At 37.6% G+C, this 14,086-nt stretch overlaps 1 protein-coding gene across 9 annotated transcripts in view; it reads left to right on the top strand.

Moving 5' to 3' along the window:
• Positions 1 to 14,086, top strand: part of Shq1 (SHQ1, H/ACA ribonucleoprotein assembly factor) — a 113,607-nt gene that overhangs the window by 31,008 nt on the left and 68,513 nt on the right. For 7 of the 9 annotated variants that reach the window (XM_004854211.4, XM_013075614.3, XM_087182015.1 and 4 more), the window contains 3 exons: positions 4,823 to 4,977; positions 6,815 to 6,868; positions 9,350 to 9,473. In XM_004854211.4, the coding sequence (XP_004854268.2) occupies positions 4,823 to 4,977; positions 6,815 to 6,868; positions 9,350 to 9,473 (333 nt within the window). The remainder of the gene's footprint in view (positions 1 to 4,822; positions 4,978 to 6,814; positions 6,869 to 9,349; positions 9,474 to 14,086) is intronic. The other 2 variants (XR_015439498.1, XR_015439499.1) reach the window with 1 other exon arrangement.

The following is a 14,086-nucleotide window of genomic DNA, read 5'->3' as shown; positions in this document are numbered from 1 at the left end:
TGCTAGGTGTCCTATCATCATGCATATGTTCCTTCCTTCAGTTTCTTTAGGTTGAATTGCTTGAAGTAAACTGAGGGCTTCTATTTAAATTAAGAAATCTTTAGATTAGTTCCTTAATGAAGCGTCAACACCCAGTTTATCTGTCATATTTCATTTTTAAACACTGGTCTTTACAGAATGCTTCACTTCACACTTATCTGTATTATTAAGTTAAAAAAATACACGTATCTTTATCTTGCTGTTCAAGAAATTAAACACATTTAAAAAATTATTTGTCAGTTACATAAGTAATGCTTGTACAAATATATCCCCTTTTTTTTTCTTAGGTAAGATTGCTTACATGGTTGAAAAATAAGTATATAAGCTTACTTGTTTCACAACCTGGGGCTGTCCATAGAGCTCAGTGGTAAAGCACGTGCCTAGTGTGCATGAAGGCCTCAATCCCCAGCACTACCAAAACATAACAAAGCAAAGCAAAACAAAACAAAACAAAACACACACATACAAACCCTGGTGTTTGTTTTTTTTGCACTAAGTATTTTAATGAGTAAAATATTGTTTGTAGTAATTTAAAATAAGTGTATTTCAGAGGCTCTTATGCCTCTCAAGGATAGGCTGCAAAACCACTGAAACTGGAAGCCTTTAATTAAAAAAAGCATGTTAGGCTTAAGGGTTAAGAGAGAACAGACATTTAGAAAATTGTGAATAGGGTTCTATTAGTCAGCTTTCCATTAGTGTTAATAAAATACCTGAGACAATAAAAAAGAAGGAAAGGTATATTTTTTCCTCATGGTCTTGAGAGATTTTAGCCCATGATCTGTTGTTTTTGAGTCAGTGTGGCGAGGCAGCAGCACATGGTAGAAGTGCATGACAAAACCATCCATTTCACCATGGCCGGGATGTGAAAGACTGATAGGAAGGGGCTGGGTTCCACATCCTCTTCAAAGGCACACCTCCAATGACTTAAGACCTCCCACTAGGCCCCAGCTTTTATAGGTTCTGCCTACTCCTAAAAGCGCCAGGGGTTGGAGACCAAGCCTTTATCAGGTGGAGTTTTGAGGGACACTTATCTGGACCAATGCATGGGTCCAGTGTTTGTGTGTGATCAGATTATCTTACAGCTCTTGCCAAGTTGTGATGATCAGAAAGGAAGAGACAGAAAAGGACTAGGTAGCTAACCTGCTACCTAGAAAATGGTTTGGGAATATTGGAAAGGCATTCTAACGATTCTTCATCTCTGAAAAGGTAGCGGAGAGAGCCGCTTATCTTTTCATGGCCCTCCTTCCCTTTAGTAAAGGGGCTCTTTGGGTTACAGCTGAGTAAGTGACCACTCAGCCAGTGACTAAGTCCTTTCCCTCCTTCCAACTGGCTGTGGTCTTGTGCCTGAGCCCTGGCTGATGGGGAGTGAGTGGAAGTGATATGTGCATTTCCTGGACCAAGTCCCAAGGAACTAGGAGCTTGGTGTCCTCCTCTTGTTTTCTTGTTGGCTAGAAAATAATAAAAAACCCGAGAGGCTATCTTGGACCTGTAGATGGAAGTCATATGATGAGGAAGCTGACACCTTCCAGACCTGAATCATTTACCAAGAGTAGCATGAGACTAACTTCTGTCTCATTTAAGCAACTGACTCTTGGGTGTTGTGGATGTGTGGGTCTCTCTTCTAGCAGGTTAGCCTGTATTTCTGATCATAACGGATGATTCTAAAACCTGGAGAAAAAGATTTAAAAGTTATTTTGACATCAAACACCAGAAATGGAAACAGGATGTGCTTCTTCAACTGGGTTGAAAAACTTTTTAAGTGAAATTGAAGTGATCATCTGATAGGGGCTGGAAGGAAAATTACAAATTACTTTGCAAGATGAGAGATTGATAACACTGTTATTTAGCCATATCTATGTAGATGCTTAGGTTTCTTTAAAAATTGCTCAAAGACAAATGCTAGACAATGTTTTACTTATATTAGCTAGGAACTGAGCTATTAGTTCATGTTTTTAGCTGTTACTTTTGCTGTAAATCTTGCTCTAGGTGTATGAGCACTGAGGTGTATGAGGATCTAGTAATACGTACGTTTTGTCAATGTGTAAAGGTACCCAGTTGAATATAAAAGCATGTTATATGTTATTTTGTCTATAACTATATGAAGACTTGATAGAAGAGACTATTTTATGATAGTTTGCCTGGTTTAGGAATCAAAGAAAACCTAGGAACTACAGTCTTATACTTGCCTTTATGAACACAAACCTTTTTTTTTTTGGTATCAGGGATTGAACTCAGGACCTTGCACTTTTGAGGCAGGCAGTGGCACCACTGAGCTAAATCTCCAGCCCCACAAACCTATTTATAATAAGTGTGAACTTGATAAGTGTACCACTTACAAGTATTTCAGTTTGTTGTTTTGAACTAAGTAGCCAGTATTTGGTAAAGTGGCTGATACATAAAAAGAAGTAACCAGGCATTGGTGGTGGACACTCGTAGTTCCAGCTACTCAGAGTTCCAAGTTCATTGCCAGCCTGGGCAACTTAGACCCTGTCTCAAAATAAAACAAGGGCTAGGGATATAATTCAGTGGTAGAGAGCTTGCCTAGTATATGTGAAGCCCTGGGTTCAGTTCCCAATACCACTAAATAAATAAACAAACAAAAGCTTTTTTCTGTTTTATCAAGAAGCACTGAATAATGGAAATGGGACAAAGTACAGTGTTCACCACAATGACAGAAATCAAAAATACATTGAAGTAATTTTTAGCACATAAAGCAACAGATCTGTTTGACAGAGTTGGTAATTCAATATAGTAAAAAGTGGATTACTGAAAAAATTGGGGTGGCCCAGTTAACTATGCAGGCGAAATAAACTGAAGTCTTAAAACATATGCAAAAAATAGCTTCTGGGTAGATTAAGGATTTAAACATAGAAATTGAAACAGTAAATCTTAAAGAGACTGTCTAGAATCTATTTTTTTAAAAAAAGAAGGATTTACTTAGTAAAAAAATAAATATTTCAATGACAAAAGTTACTATAAACAAAATCAGTGTTTAGAGTAGAATTAGGGTTGGTTAGGATTTGTATCTCTAATATATCAAGAGTTCTTAAAAATTTGACAAGTCACCCAATAGAAAAAATAGGCAGAACTCATTTCAATAGCTAATTCACAGGAAAGCAAATCCAGATTGCCAATAGACATGTGAAACAATGCTCAGAGTTTAGCAGTGAGAGAGACACTATAACAAATTAACACAACCTACCTTCGTGATCTCACAGTTCTTGTGCATCAGGGGGCATGCCTGGTTCTGAGTGCTCTGCTTAGGGTCTTAGAAGGCTGTAGCCAATTTTTAAAAAATTGGTGTTGGTTACTGCATTCTTTTCTGGAGCTCATGGAACTCTTCCAGACTCACATAATTGTTGGCAGAATTTTGCTTCTTGATGCTACAGAACTGAGGGCCCTGCTTTATTGCTGGAAGTCAGCTGGGGCCAGCAACAGAGCTTAGAATTCCCCACAGGTGCTTTCACGTAGCCTTCTCAGGCCACCTCACCACTTGGCATCTTATTTTATTTATTCAGAACTGTCAGATGAGGGGCTGGCTCTCATCTGATAGTGATGGGACATGATCTTGGCAGTGACTGAAGTACCTGTTGCCATATTTGTTTGGACAGAAACTAGTCTTAAGCTGCATCCTATATAGTGACTCCTTGATGGCCAGCTTAGAATCCTGTTTACCACAATCACTTTACATCTACGAAGCTGAAAAGTAGTGGGAAAAAACCTATTACATTCAGTGCCAGGCAGGGTGGGAGGTGTGTTTAGGAAAGGAAACTTCTATTCATGACTATTAGGAAGGAGAGTTACTGTAACCTTTAAATAAGGTATTTAAAAAGCCAGATAAACTTTTGAGCCAGTAAGTCTACTCTTGGGAATTTTTTATAGAAATAAAGCTTCCAATATCCAAGGACATATGGCAAGGACATTTTTGCAGCATTATTAGCAGTAGCAGAAAAGTAGAAGCAAAGTGAATGCCCATCAGTAGGGGGAGTGGTTGGACAGAGCATGGTACAGTGCAGACTATTATACTCCTTTCTGAAAATTAGCCCCAGACCAGTTGTCATAGGGATGTGCCAGAGATACTGTGGAGTGAGGTATGCATGTTTGTGTGTCTCTATGTGATTGCATGGGTGTGGAGAAGCTGTGGAGTGATCTATAATAGGTTTTCAGTGTGGGGAGACCATTGATGAAGATGAAGATGAAAAGAGGGTGTGAAGCAAGAAACGAAAAAGGCAAAGAAACCATGTTGAAAACGAACATTCTTTTCTCACAAGTCTAGTATGTGTGATATGGCCACATTTGCATATTTTTGTGAAACTTTATATAGATTAAAATAATAAATATTGTACCCTTAAAACTGGTCAATATATGGGAATGTCCCTGTACCATTATATAGAACTTTGAAAATGGATAATGAGTATTTTCCTAGTGCTTTTTTTGGCAGTCCTACTGTCAAATTGTATTTGATATCTTTATTTTAAAGTCAGTAACTATGGCATTTAAAAGCCTTAACTAAGAGCGGTGTAGCATAAAGGGGAGGGGTGCTAAAAATGAAGAATAACTATTGTTTAGAAATGTGTCCTTTTGCCCTACTAGGATTTGAACTGAAGTATTGTCCTTAATAAAGTTGTGAAATCTACTTTTTAAATTGCTTGTATATACAGAGTTAAGTAGCAATCACTTTTATTTCAGTTTCTATATGCAGAATTCTAATTTTGGTAAATCTACTTTGGTGGTTTTACAAAACTGAACAGAACACTAAAATTTTAAATGCATTTTCTTCTAGTGTCTTTTTCTGAGGAGGAGAAATACCAGCTGCTAAAATTTGTCAATAAATCTTACCTGTTAGACAAGATAGCTCATCGTCAAGTGTACTATAGTTTAATTGATATCCTTCTGGCATACTGCTATGAAATCCGTGTCACTGAAGGAGAGAGGAACGTAAGTGCCAGTGTGCCTGTGTGTGTCTGGGTAGACCACCATGCTAGGGGAACCATGTGACAGTGTCAGCCCTCTTGTCCAGAGTAGAACCTGTTGTGGTTAGTTAATCTGTGCGTGCCCTATGAGGAGGCTATGTGTGTGTTGGGTGGGGGCAACCAGTGTGTAAACACAATGCTTATGTGGCCTTTTTCACTTGTCTTTTGGCATTTACCACTAACACGTAGCACAGCAGAGATGTCAGTTAAGGAAGGAAGGCTGAGCACAGAGAGCGGCTTGCTTGAGCACTCATCTCTTTTAGGCCATAGAAGAAGGCTGTGTCACATGACACTTGACATTGGCAAGGGTGTCAATTGCCATACTCATTTATATTCTTTTTCCAAGCCATTGATCATCACATACAAATTACAGCATTTTACTCAGAAAAAAGGAATCTTAGAATTTTACCTGTGTCTCTCAATTCATATAGGATGTATGCTATTAAAAAACTATGTGTAAATCAGATTTTTAAAAACTTTTTGTGGTTATAAAGACTCATACTTTAAAATTAAATCTTTGTGAAATTATTTCTTGAATGATCTTCTAAACTTAATATAGCTTTATTGTGTCTCTTAAACCATATTTGATTTTTCAAATAAAGAGTTAAATTTCTTTCTCACCTGTATGACTGAGTATGTTACAGAGGACTGGAAAAAGTCTTTCTTGTTAGTGTGGCCCTGCAGCTGTTTATAATTGTGTGTTCAAAGAGCTTTAACCTCACTCAGCATATGCTTCACTGTTTTTGAATTACAGAAGTACTGTAATTTATATCATTGTAAAGAAAAATACACATGAAAAAAATAATTTAGATTTCCTGTAGTTTCCATATTCAGAAATAACTGCTGCTGAAAGGTGATTTATCTCTTTCCAGTCTTCTTTTGGTGGACACATGTGTATATGTACATGTGTGTTTATATTGGTTCATAACACTGTTGTTTAATTTGCTTTTTTCGTTGTTTTTTTTTTTTTTTTTTTTGGTGCCGGGGATCGAACTCTGGTCCTTGTGTTTGCGCAGTGGCGAAACCATTGAGCTAAATCCCCGGCCCAATCTGCTTTTTTCATTCAACATCCTAGCACTAGAGTAACATTAGAGTTAGAATTTGATATGTACCATTTTTTTATTGTCATGATTCTGAAAATTTCTATAAGATGACTCTTGAGGTTTGTCTATGGCTCCAAAATGAGTATTATTGAGGGTATCAAGCACATAATATACCTGAAAATACTTTGTTTTTATTCATCTTTTGAATAATTGGGCAAAATGTTTTCTTTGACAGTTTTCTTTGCAGTGCATCTGCATATTATTGAGTTGATGAGGGAGTACACTTGGCACAATTTACCATTTTTTTATTCACTTTGCATGTTTGAGATTGTGAAGTCTTTCATCTTTGGGAATTTCTCTAGAATGTCCTTAGTCTCACAAGTATTCTCTGAAAGGCCAGATTCTTGAGCAGTTTTTAAAGTGCTGTACTTGAATAGCAAGTAACAGTGGAGAGGGACAGAAATGGAGCATCATTTTGCTTTATTTTTAGTTTCAAAGCCCATGCTTATTTGCTTTTGTGTTCTGGTATTCTTATCAGTAGGAAATTTTTATTTTATCGAATCCCAAGTAAACAGGAAGTTCTCTCTAATAGGCGGCACATCAGTTAAAACAATTATTTTTCTACAGTTATAAACATTTCTTAATGCTTGTGTATATCAGTACTATTCAGATACTAGTTTAAGTAGATACCTATGTTTTATTTTCAAATGACTTTACAGTACCTCTAAAGGCGATGATACTCTTTTCTCCAAAACACAGGTTGAGTCTGCATGGAGTATCAGAAAACTGAGTCCAACACTGTGCTGGTTTGAGGTATGATTTCCAGTTGCAGTTGCTTAGATTTTTGTTGTTCAAAAGGTTAGTTTTCTATTGTCATTACTTCATTTTGGGCAATTCAAGCAATTCTTTGATTTGTTTTGTTTTTGGTACCGGGGATCAAACTCGGGACCTTGTGCTTGCAAGGCAGGCGGTGGCACCACTGAGCTAAATCCCTGGCCCTCTTTGATTTTTTTTAAAGTGGAAGCTTTACTATATACATTTGATTTTTGTCTCTAGTGAATTTGTAATAATGAAACCAGGTAAGTATTTTTGTAATTTGGGCAAGGAAATGTACTTTAGAAGAAAAATGGAGACGTGGTTTGTTGTGTGAGAATGTGGGGTAGACTTAGAGGTATATTTGTAAATTGGCAGAACTGGGGCTCAGAGCTCAAGAATGGGAAACAAGTCTAGGTAATAAGGGACCGCCAGGGCCTTTGCTGAGCACTTGGTATCCATAACTTCACCTGCTCCTCCCAACAAGTCTGGAGGTGAGTCCTGCTGATTTTACAGATGAGAAAACTTCGATCAGAGAACTTAAATAACTTATCCTAAGTCCTATAATTAGTGTGGTTAGAGATGATACCTTTTTAAATAGAGTAGTGATTGTTTTTATATCTATTTTCCAGAAAATAATTGTATAGGTCTCAACAAAAATATACAAGGATGACATCTTTAAATTTTCTAGTTTTGAACAAACTATTGTACATCAAAACAGTAATTAAAGGTAGAATAATTGATAATTATAACATCAGTTATGACAATTAGTATGTTAAGTTGTAAAACATCAAGGTCATTTCATGGCATCACTTTGTTCAGTGGGGAGGAAAGATGTAAACAGGACCTGAAACAGTTTCTTCATGAGAGTCTTATCGCCAGAGAGTGGTCTGGACCAGCAGCCTTAGCCAGGAGCTTGTTAGAAAGACAGAGCTCATTCCCTGCAGCCCCGCAGAAGCGGACTCCGGGTCTCCTGGTGGTGTGTGCATGTGTTACCACTGAAGAGTGCTTCTTCAGAAGTGGGCTCCTCACGTGGCCGCGAGCAGCATAAAATAGAAAAAATAAAAGTTTTGTCATTATTGGACCAATTAATATGTTGAAAGTAGTTGGCGACTTAGAGAATGTTGTTTGTACGGTTATTAAAGTCTACTTGAAAATTTAACTTTATAATTTTACTTTGAAATTGTTAAAGTTTTGAAATAATTTAGTGTTGCCAGACATATTAACAATGATGTTAATTTCTGTAAGTATTTAGGTTTTTGCTAGAATTTTTTGAAGCTCATAATTCATTTTAGATACAAAATATTCTTTATCAAATGCTTAGTGTACTATAAATGATTAATATATATGGAAATTATCTTGTTCCTTTAATATTAATTTTGTTTTGTTTTACATATGATTTACATTTTTATACTTCCCTTATCAAGAACCAATTAAAGACAATTTTTATAAAATTTCCTCTATCTAGTGTTTTTTTGAGGGGAGGGTTGCTGGCAGTCAAACCCGGGACTTGTACATGCTAGCAAGTGCTCTGCCACTGAGCTACACCATCAGCCTCTGTCTAGTGTTTTTACGAAGTTTTGAATTATTGATGGTATCAGATACCTTTCAAGATAAAATACTTTTCTCCAGAAATCAGTAGTACAGTATTTTCTCTTCGATAAATAAAAGGAAATTACTGAAGTAAACAATCATGTATAGGTCATGCCTAACTGAAATATTAAAAATTTTTAGGGACAGGCATGGTGACACATGTCTGTTATCCCAGCACTCAGGAGGCTGAGGCAGGAGGATCACCCTGAGTTTGAGTCCATCCTGGGCTCACAATGAATTCAAGGCCAGCCTGAACTTTCTAATTATAATGAAACCCTGTTTCAAAAACAAAACAAAACAAAACAAAACAAAAATAAAAAATAGAAAATTTTCAAAAAAGAGGCAGAGGGTCGGGGATTTAGCTCAGTGGTTCTGCCGCCTGCCTCGAAAGCGCAAGGTCCTGAGTTCAATCCCTGACACCAAAAAAAAAAAAAAAAAGAGGCAGAGACTGTCAACAAACTTCACTAAGTGATTCTTGTATATCCTTGACCTGTGCCATCCTGAATAGCCCTAAAAGACAAAACACATGAAGCATATATTGTTTAAAAAATAGCTTTTATGTACATCTGTATTTTGCTAATGGCCATGTATTTTAGATTCTTATGTGTAATCCTTAAGACTTTAAAACTCCTGCTACATATGTGATTTTTAAGGAGCTTTTGAGATAAGTTTATATAGAATGAGAAATTACAAAGACTGTTAAAATATTTTATTGCAAGGTGTTCAAAAAGAATCTCATTTTCTGTTTTTATATTTCCATTCTAATTGGCTTCCTAATGATCCAAGTTTATTATTTTTAATTGAAAATAGTTTCCTGTTTCTTTGTGCACTTTTGTTTGTGTAACATGTTTTATGGAAATGACTACTTGTTAAAATGACATTTCACAGACTTGGACTAATGTTCACGAAATCCTGGTGGCTTTTGGAAGAAGAGTTTTGTGCTACCCACTTTATCGTCATTTTAAGCTGGTAACGAAGGCACACAGAGATACTGTTAAGATACTGCAGCTGGGTAAGATATTATACTTGCAACTTTGGAACTGAGAAAGTTGTAACATTTTAGTATGTGAAGATGTAATCATAACTTTTGCTTTTTTTCTCTATATAAATAAGTAATGAAAATGAACAAATCCAAACCTGTCCCCTGGCAACGTAATCATCCCTCTAAATAGATATGAGCACAGAGCTGTGATGCTGTTCTAAAAGAAGTGGGGAGGATAAATATACATGGTATTCCAAACCACTTTATTTTATGGTAGATTACACCGTTCAGTATTTCTTGGGTACCTATAGTTTTGTAAGCCCTGTGGTAGGATTATGGGTATAATAATAAAGAAGATAGATAACTTCTGTGCTCTGAAGAAGTTTTAGTTTTGTTAGAAACAGATGATAAATTAGTAACACTTCTAGCATAAAGTGAGACGGGCTCTGCATGTGAGGTTTAGGAATCATTTAGGAGAAAACCTTTTCACCTAGACTTGTATGTCAGGAAGGACTTTCCAGAGAAAAGCACAGCTACTCTGAGGACTTTTGATTGTTGTTACATTCAGCCTGAGAAAACAAATACTTACTAACTTTTGTTTTGTTTTGTTTTTTGAGACAGGGTCTCACTATGTAGTTTAGGCTGCCTTGAACTCACTATGTAGTCCAGGCTGGCCTCGAACTCCTGGTGATCCTCCTGCCCCAGTCTCCCGAGTGCTGGGATTACAGGAGTGTACCACCATGCCTGGCAAATACTTGCTAACTTTAAAGATGTGGAAAATTCCAGGGTCTGAAACAAATTCCAAAGTGCCCATAACAGCATCATTGGAAAAGCGTATAATTTCTAAGGCAATTACTTTGAAGGGGGCAGCATCCATTTGTATGTATTAGCACTGGCACATTTGTTTAAATGTTACTCTCAGTATCTTATAGTCATTCTTATTTTCCTCCTGGGGAGTCTTGTCATTCTTTTGCCCTTAGATAAAAATGTTTCTAGGAGTTTAGTTTTCAGACTTCAGGATAAGAAGGGGAAAGAAAGGAAGTTTATAATTCCGTATCTAGGTGACTTCAGTGACTTAATGGGGAGAACTACATCTTTAATGTTTGGCCTGTCTCAAGGTGTACCCTTTTTTCTTTTCCTTCTGTTTGACTGGTAGCTTTCTTGCTCTATGGAGAAAAAGTCAGGTTTGAAGTTGATTCTTTTAAAGTGGACAATAATTGTAAAAATGAATCATAGTTAAATGAAACATGCCTCTTTATTCATCGCGTTGATTCAGAACAGCTGCATTTTATTTTGAAGGATTGTTGGTTATAGGATAAAAGAGCTACTATCATTGAGAAATCTATCTTCTTTAACTTAACAGTGGGAAGCAAACTGAGTTGGTTTTTTTTTTTTTTTTTTGGTGTGTTATTTCTTCTTGCCTTCCATACAAGATATTTCTTGAATTGCAAAAATTACTTTGAAAAATCAATCTATTACAAATGACTGATTGTTGAGCTTGAGCTGCACATCACAATTAATTTCTTCTTTATGTCACGCTAGATTATCTGGGCATTACTCATAGATTTAAACAGTGAGGATGCAGTTTGTGATCCAGAGGGAAAACTGTAGCACAGCCTTTGTGTGCACTTTGCCCGCACACTCACTCACACATGTCAACTACTACTTGTAACTCTTTATTCTGGGAAATAATCTCGTTCTCTGGATTTTCACTTGAAAAGTAATCAGTTTTGTGATTGCATAACCAAAAATAAATTTGATTGCCTTGACTTACTGTAATCAATTATTCAAACAGTTTTAGTGGGTCAGAATTGAAATTGAGACTTAACTTTACATCATTATCACTCTGACAAGAAACAGTTTTATCAGCTGTATTATGATAGCAACAGAAGACTTGAAATAACACACTCTAGCCTCGATACTAAAAATGAATCCGAATCCTCTGTAAGCCATACACAGTAGCTTCTGTGACTAATTTGGGCTGTGGTTAGTGAAGGAAGCGAGGGCTGGAATGTCTAGAATTCATGCTATAAGCTGTGAAGATGACGCACTCTGGATGCGGGTTGTAGTCTGTATTTGTACAGGTGGATGGCACAGGAATGCCATTATTGTCACTGAAGAGTCTCATTTGTTTGGACGCCCCATAATTTCAGTGGTGGTAGCTCTACCTTGGCATTTAATGTTTTCCAAGAATAAATTCATTCCTACTTATAATTCAAAATCATAGCATTCACAGTTTTTATTACAAAGGTCAGTATAGTGCTTTCATAGTTGAAAGTAATGAATAACTCATTTTCCCTCAAAGAAATATTGATCTTAAATGGAATGAGCTTCCAGAACCAATGTAAGAATGCCGGAGAATCTACAGGGTATTTCATTATAGGTGATGGACTAAGATGGAGGTTTTCAGAGAGCTATGAATTTGCTTTATCTAACTTCACAGTAGCCTTTACAAGGATCCTTTAGTCAGCCTTTGGCTCTTCTCAGGTTTATGTATCTTCCTTTCCTCTCTCCCTTCTTCAGCCTCTACAGAGGCTGTATTTATCTTTTATAGTTGCTTGATGTTTAATCCAGACTCCTTTAAGGGCAAGAAATGCAGTTTTGGCACCTAGTCCTGTTGTGCTTAACCAAGGTGCTCCCTTATTCATCTTAGAGCAAATGACTCCCCTTTTTATCTCTTGACCCTGTCTCATCAGCACCATTAACTGCTGTCTTAGTCACTTTCTCATCACTGGGACACAATTCCTGACACCTGCAACTTGAAGGAGAGCTTTACTTTGTTTTTTTGTTTTTTCTGGGGTTTTTTGGTTTATTTGGTACTGGGGATCGAACTCGGAACCTTGTGCTTGCGAGGCAGGCACCGGAACCACTGAGCTAAATCCCCGTCCCGAGGAGAGCTTTACTTTGGCTCCCAGGTTTTAGAAGATTCAGTCCATGGCTGGCTGGTCTCAAAGCAGGCAGGGCATGGTAACCGAATCTGGTGGAGCAGTCAGTGGTGCAGAGAGGGAAAGAGGAGTCAGGGAGGGAGATAGACCCTTCCAGGTCACACCCCAGTGACCCACCTCTTCTGACCAGGCCCCACCTCCTAATAGCACACTCAGCTATGGATTCATCACTGGATTAATCCCATGTGCCCCCATGATCCAAACACCTTCCAAAAGCACCACCACTGAACACTTGAAGCTTTGGGAACAGTGTAGATCTAAACCACAACTGCCTCCGCTTTTTCCATTCTTTTGTGAAGAATGGGTAGAGTCTTTCATGGAAACATCCCTTAACTACTATTAGTCAATTGGAAATAAAAGGAAAAGGAATGGGAAAGAAAAGGCTTCTCTAATATATTTTCAGAAGTCTTATTCTACTTAGAGGTGACAAGTCTTATATTTTAATAATTGATCATACAATTTACTGAGTATTTGCCAGGTATTTAGCTCAGTGGTCCCGGCACCCGCCTCACAAGTGCAAGGTCCTGAGTTCGATCCCAGGGTCCCCCCTCAAAAAAAAATTTACTGAATATTTATATTGATACCTATATCTTGCTAATTTTATAAGGTATTCCTCATTCTACTTCTGTTGGAGGGGCTGAATGTGATGAGGTGGAAGGGAAACAACAACTTAATTTTCTTCCACTTTCTGTTTTGAGTTCATTCTAATTTTTTTCCTTCTTGGATTGAATATATATCATATGTCTCCTAAAATAGATACTCTGTAACTTTTTCTGTCACTTTGGATTTAGTTTTGTCATCACCTCTAGTTGCAAAAATCTGATTTTAGTACTTAAAATGTTCTCTTTGAACTTTATTTAATAAGCATACTTTGGCTTCCTTACCTTGGGCCTTCCTCACATTGGGAAGCCAGCAGTGAGGAGGCTCCTCTGTCTGAGGCTCCTCTCTCTGCTTCCAGAGCATTCCCCTCGACCCAGCTGTAACAGTGCACACTGCTCTTTCCTGCTCCTTAATGGGGTCCCCCACCAGGTCTTGTATCTTACAATTAAAATTTCCAGAGCAAGTAGATTATATTGATTAGCTTTCTGGGGCTGTGATGAAATACCTGCCAGACACAACTTTAAAAGAAGAGAAGGTTTATTTTGGGTCACAGTCTCAGAAGTTTTAGTCCATGGTTGGCTGGCTCCAAGGCAGAAGCATCATGATAGGAAGACAGGGTGTAAGAAAGCTGCTCACTTCATAGCAGCCAGGAAACTGAGAATAAGGGAAGAGCCAGAGGGGAGGGGACCATGGATCAGATATAGTCCCCAAGGTTATGCCCCTGTGGCACTTATTAATCTCCTAGGAGCCTCTCAAGCCAATCAAGTTGTTAGTTAAGATTAACCATCACAGAGATTGTATTCTTAGTTACCTTCATGTTGCTCAGACAAAGTACCTGACACTCACAAGTTAAAGGAGGAAAGGTTTATTTCAGCTCATAGTTTGTGGAGGTTTCAGTCCTTAGTCAGCTGGCTCCAAGGCAGGGTGGCATGTCAGAGGAGAAACAGTTCATGGCATGGCAGGCAGGAAGCAGCAGCCTTCCTCCATCTTTTCCTCTTTATTCCATCCAGGCTATAAGCCTATTGGTTGGTGTCACCCACACTCAGAACTATGCTAAACCAATCATTGGCCTAATCCAGTATTGCAGATCCATGATTG

This window comes from Heterocephalus glaber, unplaced genomic scaffold (assembly GCF_053883595.1).
Source record: "Heterocephalus glaber isolate CG9 unplaced genomic scaffold, H.glaber_assembly_v1.0 deba00001472, whole genome shotgun sequence".
Lineage (NCBI taxonomy): Eukaryota > Metazoa > Chordata > Mammalia > Rodentia > Bathyergidae > Heterocephalus > Heterocephalus glaber.
The sequence above is the reverse complement of the archived record's forward strand: the minus strand, read 5'-3'. Positions and strand labels throughout refer to the sequence as shown.